Source organism: Halyomorpha halys, unplaced genomic scaffold, assembly GCF_000696795.3.
Source record: "Halyomorpha halys isolate HHAL.00 unplaced genomic scaffold, Hhal_1.1 Scaffold1153.1, whole genome shotgun sequence".
Taxonomy (NCBI): Eukaryota; Metazoa; Arthropoda; class Insecta; order Hemiptera; family Pentatomidae; genus Halyomorpha; species Halyomorpha halys.
In genome coordinates this window covers 32,125-45,379 of record NW_027107155.1, presented here as the reverse complement: position 1 = coordinate 45,379, position 13,255 = coordinate 32,125, and the positions used below count along the sequence as shown (strand labels likewise).

At 38.0% G+C, this 13,255-nt stretch overlaps 1 protein-coding gene across 1 annotated transcript in view; it reads left to right on the top strand.

The window, feature by feature from the left end:
• The window catches only part of LOC106688547 (cytokine receptor), a gene marked incomplete at its 5' end in the record, with an annotated part of 116,958 nt that overhangs the window by 73,849 nt on the left and 29,854 nt on the right, over positions 1–13,255 (top strand). Inside the window, 1 exon segment of the mRNA XM_014433054.3 lies at positions 7,557–7,626. Within this exon segment, the coding sequence (XP_014288540.1) occupies positions 7,557–7,626 (70 nt within the window).

Below are 13,255 nucleotides of genomic sequence, written 5' to 3'. Positions count from 1 at the left end.
TTTTTTTTTTTTTTTCGTTGTAAAAACAAAACTGAATATTTCTGTTAATAATAATTATGAATGTTTTGTTATATATGTCAAGTGTAAATATTGTTGTATTGACAAATAAAGAACGTAACTAAAGAGTCATGTTTATCGTTACAACAGGAACACGCAGTAAAGTGGTAACACCGAATGTGAGTTTATTGTTTATTTCTCTTATTAATTTGATTGAACTCTAGTGAAGCATGTATGGGCACAATTTAATCGACCTGCTAACCGGTGAGGAGGAGCAAAAGGAATTGGTAGAATCGGCGAAAATACCCAACGCATTGTCTTGGCTACCCACATTTTATAGGGAAGAACCTGACCTGTGGTTCATACAAGTTGAGGCGGTGTTCAGCTCTTGTTATATAGCTAATAGTAAAACTAAGTTTCAACGCCGCCAAACGAGAATTCGAGCAAATGATTGAAGAGGGAATTTGCAGACCGTCCAATAGCTCTTGGGCCAGTCCACTACACATAGTGGAGAAGAAGGATGGAGGTATATGGCCCTGCGGAGATTATCGACAGTTGAACGCCAGGACGTTCCCCGATAGATACGCTGTTCCTCACTTGGCGGATTTCAACGTTAATATGCACGGTAAGAAGATCTTTACTACATTGGATCTCAACCGAGCATATTACCAAATTCCAGTAGCAGAAGAAGATATTCCAAAGACTGCGGTGATTACACCCTTCGGTCTTTCCGAATTTCTTAGAATGTGTTTTGGACTAAGGAACGCTTCGCAGACTTTCCAACGGTTCCTGGATCGGGTGCTTTGAGGTCTCGACTTCACTTGGTGGTTTCTAGATGACATCATCATCGCCTCCAGAGACGAAGAAGAGCACACAACACATGTAGAGGAAGTCTTGCAGCGACTTGAGGACCACGGTCTCACTTTGAACCTGGCGAAGTGTGTCTTCGCTCGCCAGGAGTTGCATTCTTAGGACACATGGTCGACGCCACTGGTATTAGCACTCTTCTGCCCAAGGTTGAAGCTATTGCATCATATCCCAGACCGGCTACGATAAGGGACCTGCGACATTTCCTGGGTATGTTTAACTTTTACCGTTGTTGCATACCCAGAGCAGCAGATTTGCAAGCTCCACTCAACAAGTTCCTCGCTGGGGCAAAGAAGAATGATAAGAGACAAATCACCTGGGAAGAAGAATCCATCCAAGCATTCGAACGCTGGAAAACTGCCATTCAGAATGCTGTAGTGCTAGGACATCCTAGAGAGAACGCTCATCTAGTCTTAGTATGCGACGCCTCCAGTACCGCCATGGGAGCAGTTTTACAACAGAAAGATGATAACGTTTGGTGACCTCTCGGATTTTTCTCTAAGGCGTTCACCCCAGCGCAGAAGAAATATGCCACATACGATAGGGAGCTCTTGGCAATCCACCGAGCCATCAAGCATTTCAGGCATTACCTGGACAGGCGACATTTTGAGATATAGACGGACCACAAACCGTTGGAATATGTTTTTCATCAAAGGCCGGAGACAGCGACACCCATGCGGATTCGTCTGGTTAATTTTATAAGCCAGTTTACGACCAACATCCGCCACGTACCCAGGGAAGAGAACACTGTCGCAGCACTTTCAAGGGTCGAGGACATTAAATTCACTGACAATTATGTACATATAGCGGCAGAACAACAGAAGGATCCAACTATTCTGTGCATATCCAGAGCTACAGAAACGACCGTCTTCAGCTTCAATGGATCAAACCTCCCAGTACTTTAATGTCAGTCCTCTGTGAGACCTCCACCTCTCAGGTGCGGCCATACATTCCTAAGTCCATGAGAAGAAATCTTCCACCGCCTGCATGGGCTCAGCCACCCTGGTATTCGAGCCCCAAGACGGCTAGTAACACAGCAATTTTTCTGGCATGAACGCCGATGTCTCGAGATAGTATCTGTGTTGTATTGCATGTCAGACATCGAAAGTGATCCGTCACACAGTCACCCCTCCAGGTTTGAACACATTCACGTTGACCTCATCGGACCGTTGCCAAACTCCAACGGAATGCGGTACTGCATACAATGCGTACAATCATTGACCGATTCACCCGTTGGCCTGAGGTATGCCCTCTGGAGGAGATAACAACTACCAAGGTAGCATCAGCGATTGTGGGTACATGGATCTCCCGCTATGGTACGCCAGCAAGGATAACCACTGACCAAGGGCACCAGTTCGAGTCAGATCTTTTCATAAATCTGACTCGTATATTAGGTATACAGCGTCAGAGGACTACAGCATACCATCCTCAGTCCAACAGATGCGTGGAGCAGTGGCAGAGGACCCTCAAGGCATCCCTCATGTCTACACTGAACGCATCGGAATGGACAAGTACGTTACCAACAGTCCTTTTAGGCCTCCGATCAGCAGTGAGAGAGGACGTGGGAGCCAGTGCTGTGGAAATGGTATTTGGGCAGCCTTTACGCCTCTCTGGGTAGTTCTTAGAGGCATCAGGACGTCGGGAAGACTCCGAATCAACGCTGAAGACCCTGTGGGAGGCCATGAAGAATCTCCGCCCGGCGCCATACCGCAGCAGCACGTCCAAGACTTTTGTGCATCGAGACCCAAAGGACTGCACCCACGTATTTCTAAGGGACGACTCTGTTAGGGTACCGCTCACTCCACCGTACTCTGGACCCTACAAAGTAATCTCACAGAAGGAGAAAACGTGTAAGATCCAGCTACCATCAGGTCCAAAAACGATTTCAATGGATCGAGTGAAAGTTGCACATCTTCTTCCAAGCGCAAACACAACGCAGGTAGAAAGAAACGCCGACACAGCTCAGTCCAGTCTTACGCCGGCTACAGGATCTGCTACCTCTTCTAATATCTTCTACGCAGAACAGCATCAACCAGAACCAGTGTATCACACCCTCTCTAGGCGTGCAGTAAAGCCGACTGTCAAGTTCTGCACCAATGTCATTGGGGGGGGGAGTGATGTAGTGGCAAGATTATTATTATTAGATCAACGTCTTCAGCGGCACTAGTCGACGTTTGAAATGGGTTTGCCACTGTCGAAATTATTATCAACATTTTTATTTCCCTAGTATATTTCTTTTAAATCTATTTCTATTAAACACCAGATTCCAACTGACTGATTTATATATGCTCTCATATATGCTCTGCTCTGACTGATTTATACATGCTTATATATGCTATAGAACCACCTTCTTCAGCAAATCCTTCGTCATACATGCAACCTCCTTCTGGAACTCTCTCCCGTTCTCCATTCGCCAATCCTCATCCATTCTTTCCTTTAAACAACACCTATTCCTTCACTTATTGCATAACCAAACCTCAATATCATTGTAAACAATATACTTAAGCATATATTGATTAACATTATAAATAGTAGTTAACCCAAGATCTCAATGTAATTTCATTTGGCCTACTGAAAACTTTTAAATCTTAATTCTTCTTCTTATGCTCTACAGTACTTGGAGGATTTTGGCCTCCCAGACAATACAACCCCCCACTCTTGTCTATCCAGAGCCCTTCTCCAGCCAGTCACTCCTATTCTCCTGAGGTCTTCTTCCATGCCCTTTTGCCAGGTTTTCCGAGAGTGTCCTCTCTCTTTTTCCAGGGACAATTTCTCTTGTGACCTTTACCATTCTTTTGTTAGTTATATTTTCTCCATCAATCTGTGCATCAAACAGCTTTATGTAGCACCAAGTTATAAAGCATTAATGAGGGAACATCTTGTCTTACACCCAGAAGTAAATTATTATCCTTCTACTTGTTTGGTTACCAACAAGAATCCTGGTCATAGTTCGGAACATCATCATTTTTTAATTAATAAATCAGTTTGAGAGGTATATTATAAAGATTCAAGGTTCAACCAGCAATAGCTGGATTCTGTTGACTCGACCTAAGGCTGTTTTAAAGTTCATAAAGAGCATATTGAATGTCAGTATTCAGTTCATAGCACTTTTCGAGGACTTGCCTTAAAACAAAGATATGGTCTGAGGTACCTCTGTTTGGTCTGAATCCACAGTAATAATCTTTAAGGACCTTCTCCAAATAAATATTAAGCTTTGCAGTCAGTATATTTGCTAATATTTTATACACATTTTAAAGAGTTATACCTCTGCAATTATGACTAATAGTTTTGTCTCTTTTAAAAATTGGAATTATCAGTCCTGACACCAATTTTCAGATATAATTTCATTATTCTAGATTTTTAAAATCAAGTTGTAAATTCTTTATTTCAGATAGTTACCACCATTCTTAAAAAGTTATCCTCACCAGGTGTCCTGTTATGTTTCATGAGGTTCACTGCTCCTAAAAATTCCTCAAAAGATGGAGATTCAAGATCCGGGGAGGACACATTATCCAATTCTATGTTCAGGATAACACTGTCATCCATATTAGTTACTGGTTTGTCATATTGAGTTTTGGCATTCAAAAAATCTTCGAATTTTCAGCCCATCTATCCAATACCAAATGCTCTTCGCTAATAAGGACTCCATCCTTACTGCAGCACACATTAATTTTAGGCTGGAAGCCCTCCCTCATTCTTCTTACTAATTGGTTTAATTTTCTTTCCTTGTTACACTTATACACTTTTTCATTTCCTCCATAGCCTCAATCTTCTTCTTCAACCATTCTTTTTTTCTGCACGTTTGTTGCTTCTCTCATACAAGTTATTTTTCTGTTACCTCTGGTATCTCTTTGCAACATTACTTGCCTATTCCTGATCTTTAAAACAATGGTATTTGCACATTCTTCGTCAAACCATTCACTATTTCTTTTGGGAACCCTTTTTCCCAGATCAGCAGTTTCCTCAATTTTTGCTTTTAAGCTGTCCCACTCTTTTATGTATCATTTGATTCATCCTAGTTTCTCAATTTGCTCCTCAAAGCTGTTCCTTTTGCTCTTGGCTATTTAATTTTTCAATATTCAATTTTTCTCACTTTACCCTATAGCACTCTAGACATTTGATAAACTGTAAAAAGAGCTGATCTGAATCACAATCAGGGCCTCTGCAGGCCTTAACATTGGTTATACTAGAGACATGTCTGGATGAAAGCAGTACATGATAAATTTGAGTGACGCCATCCTCTGGTAGTTTCCAGTTTCCTAAGTGTTAGTGCTTATGTTAATATAAAAAAAAAAAAAAAGCTTTTAATCTTAAAATTATATGCAGTAGCAAACTTTGCCAAGCATTATTTCCAGCAGCATTGCGTAGATAAGCTTCTTTGCCGATTTGGGCTTTAAAATCACCCAAAATTACGTCATGACTTGAAAGGAGTTCATATATTCACATATCCCCTTCCTCCCCAGTTCTATCTTCGGAGCATGAATTGACAACATAGTTATGTACCTGAATTTTCCTTTTATTCTAATTTTGGAAATTCTATTATTGATAGCTTCAAAGCAGAGCAGTGAACCTTTGATAGTTTTATTTATTATAAATCTTCCTTATCATTACATCCTTGTCTTGACCACTGTATTTCTTGAATTACTGAAATGTCAATTCTATATTTAATTATTTCATTTGCAACTTCTTTCATTTTTCTTCCTTTCCTCGCCAAAGTTGTTACTGTTATATCTATTCTTATTTCTTTAAATCTTGGGTTTCATAAACAGTAGATTTTTTAAAAGATGGGGGGAGGGTTGACCCTATGCTTAACCTACTACCAGGAGGACTGGTGGCTTTGATTTTGAGGTGCCTTCCCCTGTGAAGTTACCATGGCTGTAGAATTCTTCCTACCCTTTTGCAGTAAGCATGCTAACTCTACCTTAGGGTTCTTCTACCTCCTCCCCTTAAATGAAAGTCCTGTAGCCGACTTCCACCATCCTGGCATTTAAGAAATCAGAGCCCCCATTTCTCATTTATTCAATGACCCTGACTTCTGAAAGGATTGTTTACCACAATCTCCATCAGGGTTACTCAGGCTAACAGGGTCAACCATGGGATGGTGAGAGGGGAGTTGGGATGAAGAGCCTTTTTATTACGCATTACATCCCCATGGACCCCTATGTTTTCTTAATTAAGTTTAAAATATGGCTGTAGGTTTGTGAGATACAGGAGTTGAAATGTAGGTCTTCGAAAACTGGGAACTGCAGTGGCACTTCTCAAAAGTATCTTTGCTTCCTAAATAGGCAGAGGAAAAACATAGTCCTTTAACCTATAATTAAATTATATGTATTCTGGGACCACTACAGAAATTAAAGTTTACCCCCCAGGCCAGATTTGAACGAGTGCCATGGTATACCTTTCACCTGGAGGGGCTACAAGTGGGTTACAGTGATTGACCTCTTTAGCAAAGTGGCCATGGCACATCAGATTCGAGAAAGATCGGCCGAGGTGGTATTGGGAGCGCTGCGTTTATGATTCCAGTTCTATGGAGTACCGGAAAGGATATCGTCTGATGCGGGACGGGAGTTCGATAACGCCAACGTCAGAGAAGAAATGAAGGCTTTGGTGGTAAGGTGGTATTTAAACACCCCAGGACACCCTAAGAGCAGGAGGGTTATAGAGAGGCTCCACGGTACGTTAAGCGATCACTTGCGGGTGTACCAGATAGATAAGGGCCTGGAACCAGACGAGGCTATGATAAGAGCTATAGCAGCCTATAACCACTCCGTGCATACGGTAACGGGATTCGCTCCATTCGGAATTCTGTTCAGACTTAGAGGGCGCAAATGCAATTATAGAAACATGGTGATCGACGGAGAGGAGATCGTCGGTAACGGGATGGCACTGAAAAAAACGTGGGACTAGGTGAGAGAGAGAATCGAAAAGGAAAAAGCCAAACGCGTGGCGCGACATAACGAGGGTGTACGTGACATTGTGGGGAAAATTGGTATAGGGACTGTGGTTTACCGTAGAGTGAGCTTTAACAGGGGTAAGGAGCCGCAAAGGTATGAGGGGCCATTCAGGGTGATTATAATTAGAGAGCAAAATATAGTAACACTAGAGAGTATTAAAGAACCAAAAAAACGAAGGACGGTCCATAGAACAACTCAAGTTCCCCATAATGAATAATCAATTAAGATCTGGAGTTTTCTCATCTATGTAAAAGTTTTTTTGTTTTTTTTCATACGAAAGTTTTATCGCTAGTGTTTATAAGTTTTATGGTAAGAAGAACGGAGTGACAAGTTTTATTAGTTTTTAAATTGTTCAAGTGTTAATTTTAGTTGATGAAAAGTGGATTTTTTTAGTTTTCGTTTTTTGTGTATAGATTAGTTTGTCTTTAGTTGTTTTTTTTGTGTTTTGTTTTGTTATCTTTTTGGAGTTTATGAGGCATGTTCATAAACTGGTAGGGGAGAGTTATGGTTGGACAAGGCCTGTATACAATACTAATCCTAACTCCCCATGTAAATAAACCTCAATAATGTCTATAAGGAGTATCACAGAGATAATAAAGCAGTATCTTTCTAGTAAGTGTGCGGTTTAATTCTGTTCCCTCTTTTCCTTTTTCTTCAAGCCTTTCAGTCCATGTGCTCGTAAGTAATATATATATATATATTAATGGTGATAAGTAATTCTCTCTTATTTTGTTGCAGTGTTTGGAGACGTTATAAAGCAATGCAGAATATTAGAGTAAAACTTCCTCCACAACTGGAACTTGATATCGTAAGTATATATATTTTACTTTTACTTGTTTGTGTTGAAACTATATATTTTCTCATATTTAAACTTCCTAAATCAGAGTGTACAATGATTTGAAAAACTAGGAATAAAGAGAGGTGTTAATTTTATAGTGTGTCTGTGTGGAATGTAAGTGAGTACATATAAAATTTATAATTCTGTAGAATGAACTTATGATTTTCCTGTGACCTAGGAACTAGATTATATTATCTAATAAAGTTGTCCCAGAAATATGAAAAAAGTCATTAAGAATGGTATGGGTAGTAAGGTTGGCAATAGTTTGATAGCTCTGACTATCAATAATATCAACTGACAATTATTGATACTGTTTTCGATCATTTTTGTGGTTCAAGGAACACATTCCAGGTGGCATTCAATAGAGGATACTCAAAAATAGCAATAAAACTATTAATTTAACATCCACATTTTGTCTAAAGTTGCAGGTCTTCTAGGTCAGGCTAAATAAACAAGATACAAACATTGTAAAGTATGGAAGGACTCTGAAATTACAATAAGATTATATGATTATTATAATAATACATATGGAAAATCATGTTAATATTATATATAATTGTTTGGTTTTTATTGTGGCTCATAAATTCTGTGTGAAATTTGTAATTAATTAAGATTGTATAAGTATATTAGAAGTCCTTTGTATGCTGTAAAACTATCATATGCAAAATTATATTTACTGTCCTAATTATATTAAGGACTTGAGGACAATATCTTTAGAATCAGGCAGTTCAAATTCACTTTCTCTCTCTCTCTCTCTCTCTCTCTCTCTCTCTCTCTCTCTCTCTCTCTCTCTCTCTCTCTCTCCTCTCTCCTCTCTCCTCTCTTTTTCCTTACCCTGCCTTTGTCAACAGATCCTCTGGTATGTCTCCTTTAAATCAGTAATTTATATGCCACATTCTTTACATCAGTGGCAGTTTGATATTCCTCATCAATCCAGGGTCCATTCTTTGTTATTAGTTGAGGACCCAGAACTTTCTTTAATAATTCTTTTATTGCCTCCATACAGCCATTCCAGTGTTGATTTAAATCTTCTTGGGAAAGGTCTATGATTTTAACATCCATACTTGTATGATTTTAACACACAACTTGCTGAATTATTTAGAATTGATTAAATATTTAGTTTTGTTCTCTCTCACTCATGTATCTGCCCATACACACTTTGGTACTGAGCTTATCACTTCCTTTGTTTGCTACTAGATGGCAGCATCATCGTGTTTGAGGGGGGCTTCCTCAAACAATTGAATAAAAAAATATTCAATTAGAATGTGGTGCTCATAATATACATTTTTTACTGACGACCTTGAGATGAAATTAATTAATTCTTGCACATTTTAAAACAGCTATTTCTGTATTATTCTGGATGACCATACTCTTACTCTATATATTTTATATAGGTAAGTGGAAGTAAGATCTAGAACTATTGTAATAACTACCATGGAAAAACATTAGTTATCAAATTCTTTCATTTTTTATATTCACCCATTATTACTATTAAGAATGGGAGATGTTTAAATTTACTTACAAATAAACAAATTTAAAGTTACTTACAAATTTTGAGTAACAATTTTTTTATTTTTCTATTGCTATGAAAATCTGGATTTAAGAGTTTCTTGAAGTATGAAAAATGATTATCTACTTGTTTCCTGCCTTGAACATGACATTTTAACTCAAGATAACACAACCTTGTTCTATGGAATGAGATCGGGTGCTTTTAATCATTTTTGATTTCCTGGTCTCTTTTTGGCAATTATGTGAAAACTGTTTTTACTTTAGTTAATTATCTTATTCTTTCATAATTCTTAATTTATATTTAAACATTTTATATTACTACTAACAATGAGAGATAGTTGATTATTCCATATAAACAAAATAAAAGGTACTTTAGAGTAAGTTATTTTCAAAATTCAGCATTTAAGCTCTGTTCTACTGTTTAAATGAGAACAACACCTACCTGATATCGAAGGTCACTTGATGGTACATTGGTATTTCGAGTCAAATCAAAATAGTTGGTGCAGTTTTTGAGACAATGTAAAAAATCAATTCTATAAACGCTTCCAGCCAGTTAATATTATCAAGAAAGTTCCTGTATCATCCCAGGTCTGCCGTGCTGTACAACCGTAAGCCCTGTCAAAGTATTTCAATGAGGATAAAACCTAGCTGATATAAAAGCCATCCAATTTTATATTATATGATGAGTTTCATAAAAATTGTTAGAGTAATTATAAAATCAATGGTATTAAGTGGCACTCAGTTAGTTACAGCAAAAAAGTTGCCGTAACATCCTGGGTATATACCTATCTTAAATACATAATTTCAGTTTCATACAACCATTTTGAGAGACTTGGAAATTTGGATTCAGGGAATCTTATAACGTGTATTTCCATTAAAAACTCAGATTCCCAATTTTTCACCAAAAAATTCATTATACTTCCCTTTACCACTTCTATTTCACATATGGATAAATATAGTTTCACTTAACAAATGTGGCCCATTTAAAAGTTCTGATTATCAAGGGATAACTTTATTACCCAGTGCATATAAGATTTTTGTAACTATACTATTCCAACTACTCTTTAACTTTGTAGAGAAGAGTTAGCTCATATCAAGGATTCATATTAGGTTGAATCAACTGACAAAATTTTTATGTGCAAATTATTGGAATGAGGCAGATAATATGAGATAAAGACACTACTCTTTATGAATTTTAAATTGTTATGTGATTCGAAAATACCTTCCAAGTAGATTGAGTAAAGATGACAATGGTATTGAAAACGAGTAGTAAATTACATGACCTATTTAGCGATATAGAAGTCATTACACTGATAAAATTCAATTTACTTCTCTGAGCTGATCATGTTGCCAAAATACATATACATGCTATTCTAATGGCTCTCATAGCATAATCCTAATAATGGGGAAGAACCACTTTAACTCACTTTAAAGATGGTTGTTAGACAGGAGTCAGAGTCCCATTGACAGAACTTATAAAACTATTCATGATTCTCTTCATTTTCTTCACCTGTTCTACATCACATAGCCAAATAAACAGAAGTGATGAAAAAGTTATAGGATAAATATTGTTCGTCAGGAGATATGAGCTTGGTGATTCGAGAAGTTTAATCAATGATAATGCCGAAGTTTTTAAAACAAGAGCAGAAAGTTGTAGTTATTTAATAAGAAAGTTTGTTTGATCTGAGGAGGGGTCTGAGATTTACGACTATTCCTGAGCTTTTGAGGCCTTTAATTAAGTTCCCGTGGCACTGATTTGATTTAGGTCTTCTTGATTTTGATGGTTACAACTAATAATTCAGAAGGAGGAGGGGGAGGGAACAGAATAAATATATTTTAGAGAAGTTGGTACATAAAGCTGATGTGGACCATGACAAATTGATTTACAATGATCGTTACCATGAGATTTGCCAAGTAGAAGAGATATAGTCAAACTCTTTGCTAGTTTAAAATATGCAAATGAAGGTTGATTAGGAAAGGATAGCAGTTGCTTGGGTACATTTAGAGAGGAAAAATTGAAACCATCATAGAACTGTTGGAAAAAGTTTAAGATTTAAATTTGGAAATAAAAGTATTGAACAATTTATGTAAATGGCTTTGGAAAAATCTAGGAGTATAAGGGAAGTTGATCTATATTGGGGTGAATATAACTGGTAATTTTGATTAGAAGAGTTTGTTTGAAGTGGCCGGACTGAAAATCATATCGAAGAGGGTCAAGTAGATTGTACGAGGGTGGTTTGAAAAGTTCTTGGAATAACCGCTAGATGTCAGTGCTAGAGCAACAAGGTTAATCACACTACAATTAAAGCAACGCAATAATCACACATCCTTTGTTAGTGAACACGTGGCGTGAGTGGTAGTGACAACTCTTTGTTGTTGTTTTATGCATTGTGATTTGTGACAATGGAAAAAACTGAGATACGATCAATGATTAAATACTCTGTAAAGAAAGATATAAAAGCAAAGGAAATTCATGTCGACTTTCAGACACACTGGGGGATTCTGCTCCTTCATATTCAACTGTTGCCAAGTGGACCAGCTAGATTAAATTTGGTCGGGAGACCTTAGATGATGATCTGCGTAGTGGACGGCCAAAAAGTGCTACAACCCCAGAATTTATCGCAAAAGTGCATAAAAAGGTCATGGAGGATCGTCGACTGAAAGTGCGTGAGATTGCTGAAGCTGTAGGGATGTCATCTGAACGAGTATATCACATTTTAACCAGAGAATTGGGAATGAAAAAATTATCCACAAGATGGCATCACACAAGATGGGTGCTGCTGCTCTTGACATTGCACCATAAACACATCAGGCTGGAAATGTCCGAACAAAATTTGGCCCATTTTCAGTGCAACCAACAAGATTTTTTGCACCAGTTTGTGACTACAGATGAAACTTGGGTCCACTACTATACCTCAGAGACAAAAAAGCAGTCAAAGCAGTGGAAACATGCTGAGTCACCACCACCAAAGAAAGCAAAGGCAGTACGTTCGGGCGGAAAGGTCATGGCCTCAGTTTCCTAGGATGCAAAATGCATTCTGCTGATAGATTATCTTCCTACTGGCCAAACAATTACAGGGCAATACTACACAAACCTCCTAGACCAACTACAGGAAAAAAGGCCTGGTTTGGCAAGGAAAAAAGTCATCTTTCATCAGGACAACACCCGCTTGCACACAAGTGCTATTGCTATGGCAAAACGTCATGAACTGAGGTACGAATTTTTGCCACATCCACCTTGTTCACCTGATTTGGCACCATCAGACTTTTATCTTTTCCCCAAACTGAAAATTTTCCTAGGTGGATGGAGATTTCCTACAACGGAAGAACTGACAGCTGAATTTGAGAGGTATTTTGCAGGGCTGGAGGAATATCATTTTCGAGATGGGATCAAGGCATTGGAACATCACTGGACCAAATGCATTAGTCTACAGAGAGATTATGTTGAAAAATAAAAGCAGCTCCACCGAGGTTAGACACTTCTTTTTAGTACATTCCGAGAACTTTTCAAACCACCCTCGTACTTTTCAAAGAAATTGGATATTAAGGATTGTAATAATTTTTCTAGTGGTTTTGGGAGGTTTGAAAGGATAGGAGAAACAGTGAATTAATATAATTTTAAAATACTGATACTGTATTTCATCAGAGTGCATATTTATTTGAACATCCTAACTACAGTCCAGCTCAAGAAACAACATAAGCTATAGAAGTAAAGAGAATACTAAACTATGATTTATAAAAAAGATAAGCTCACAAATTCAGAAGGTAAATATGAAAAAAGAATTTTAAGTAAAGTAATATATAATGATAAAGTGATAAAAATTATAAGTCTACAAAATAGGCCGGGCAGAAGATAAAAATAGAAACATAAAAGTAAAGAGAGGAATCATTAAGAGAAAAAAGAAATTGGAAACAAAAAATAAAGATGCCACAACGCTAGAATGGATCAAGGTCCGTACGGCAACTGTCCTGGCGCTGAGAAAGGTGGTATCTGACCTAGAAAAATTCACCGGAGAGACCGGAGAATTAAATCATTTTTTAAAAGGGGGCGATCGCCTGATGGGGCGAAAAGAAGCGAAGATGTCGGAGG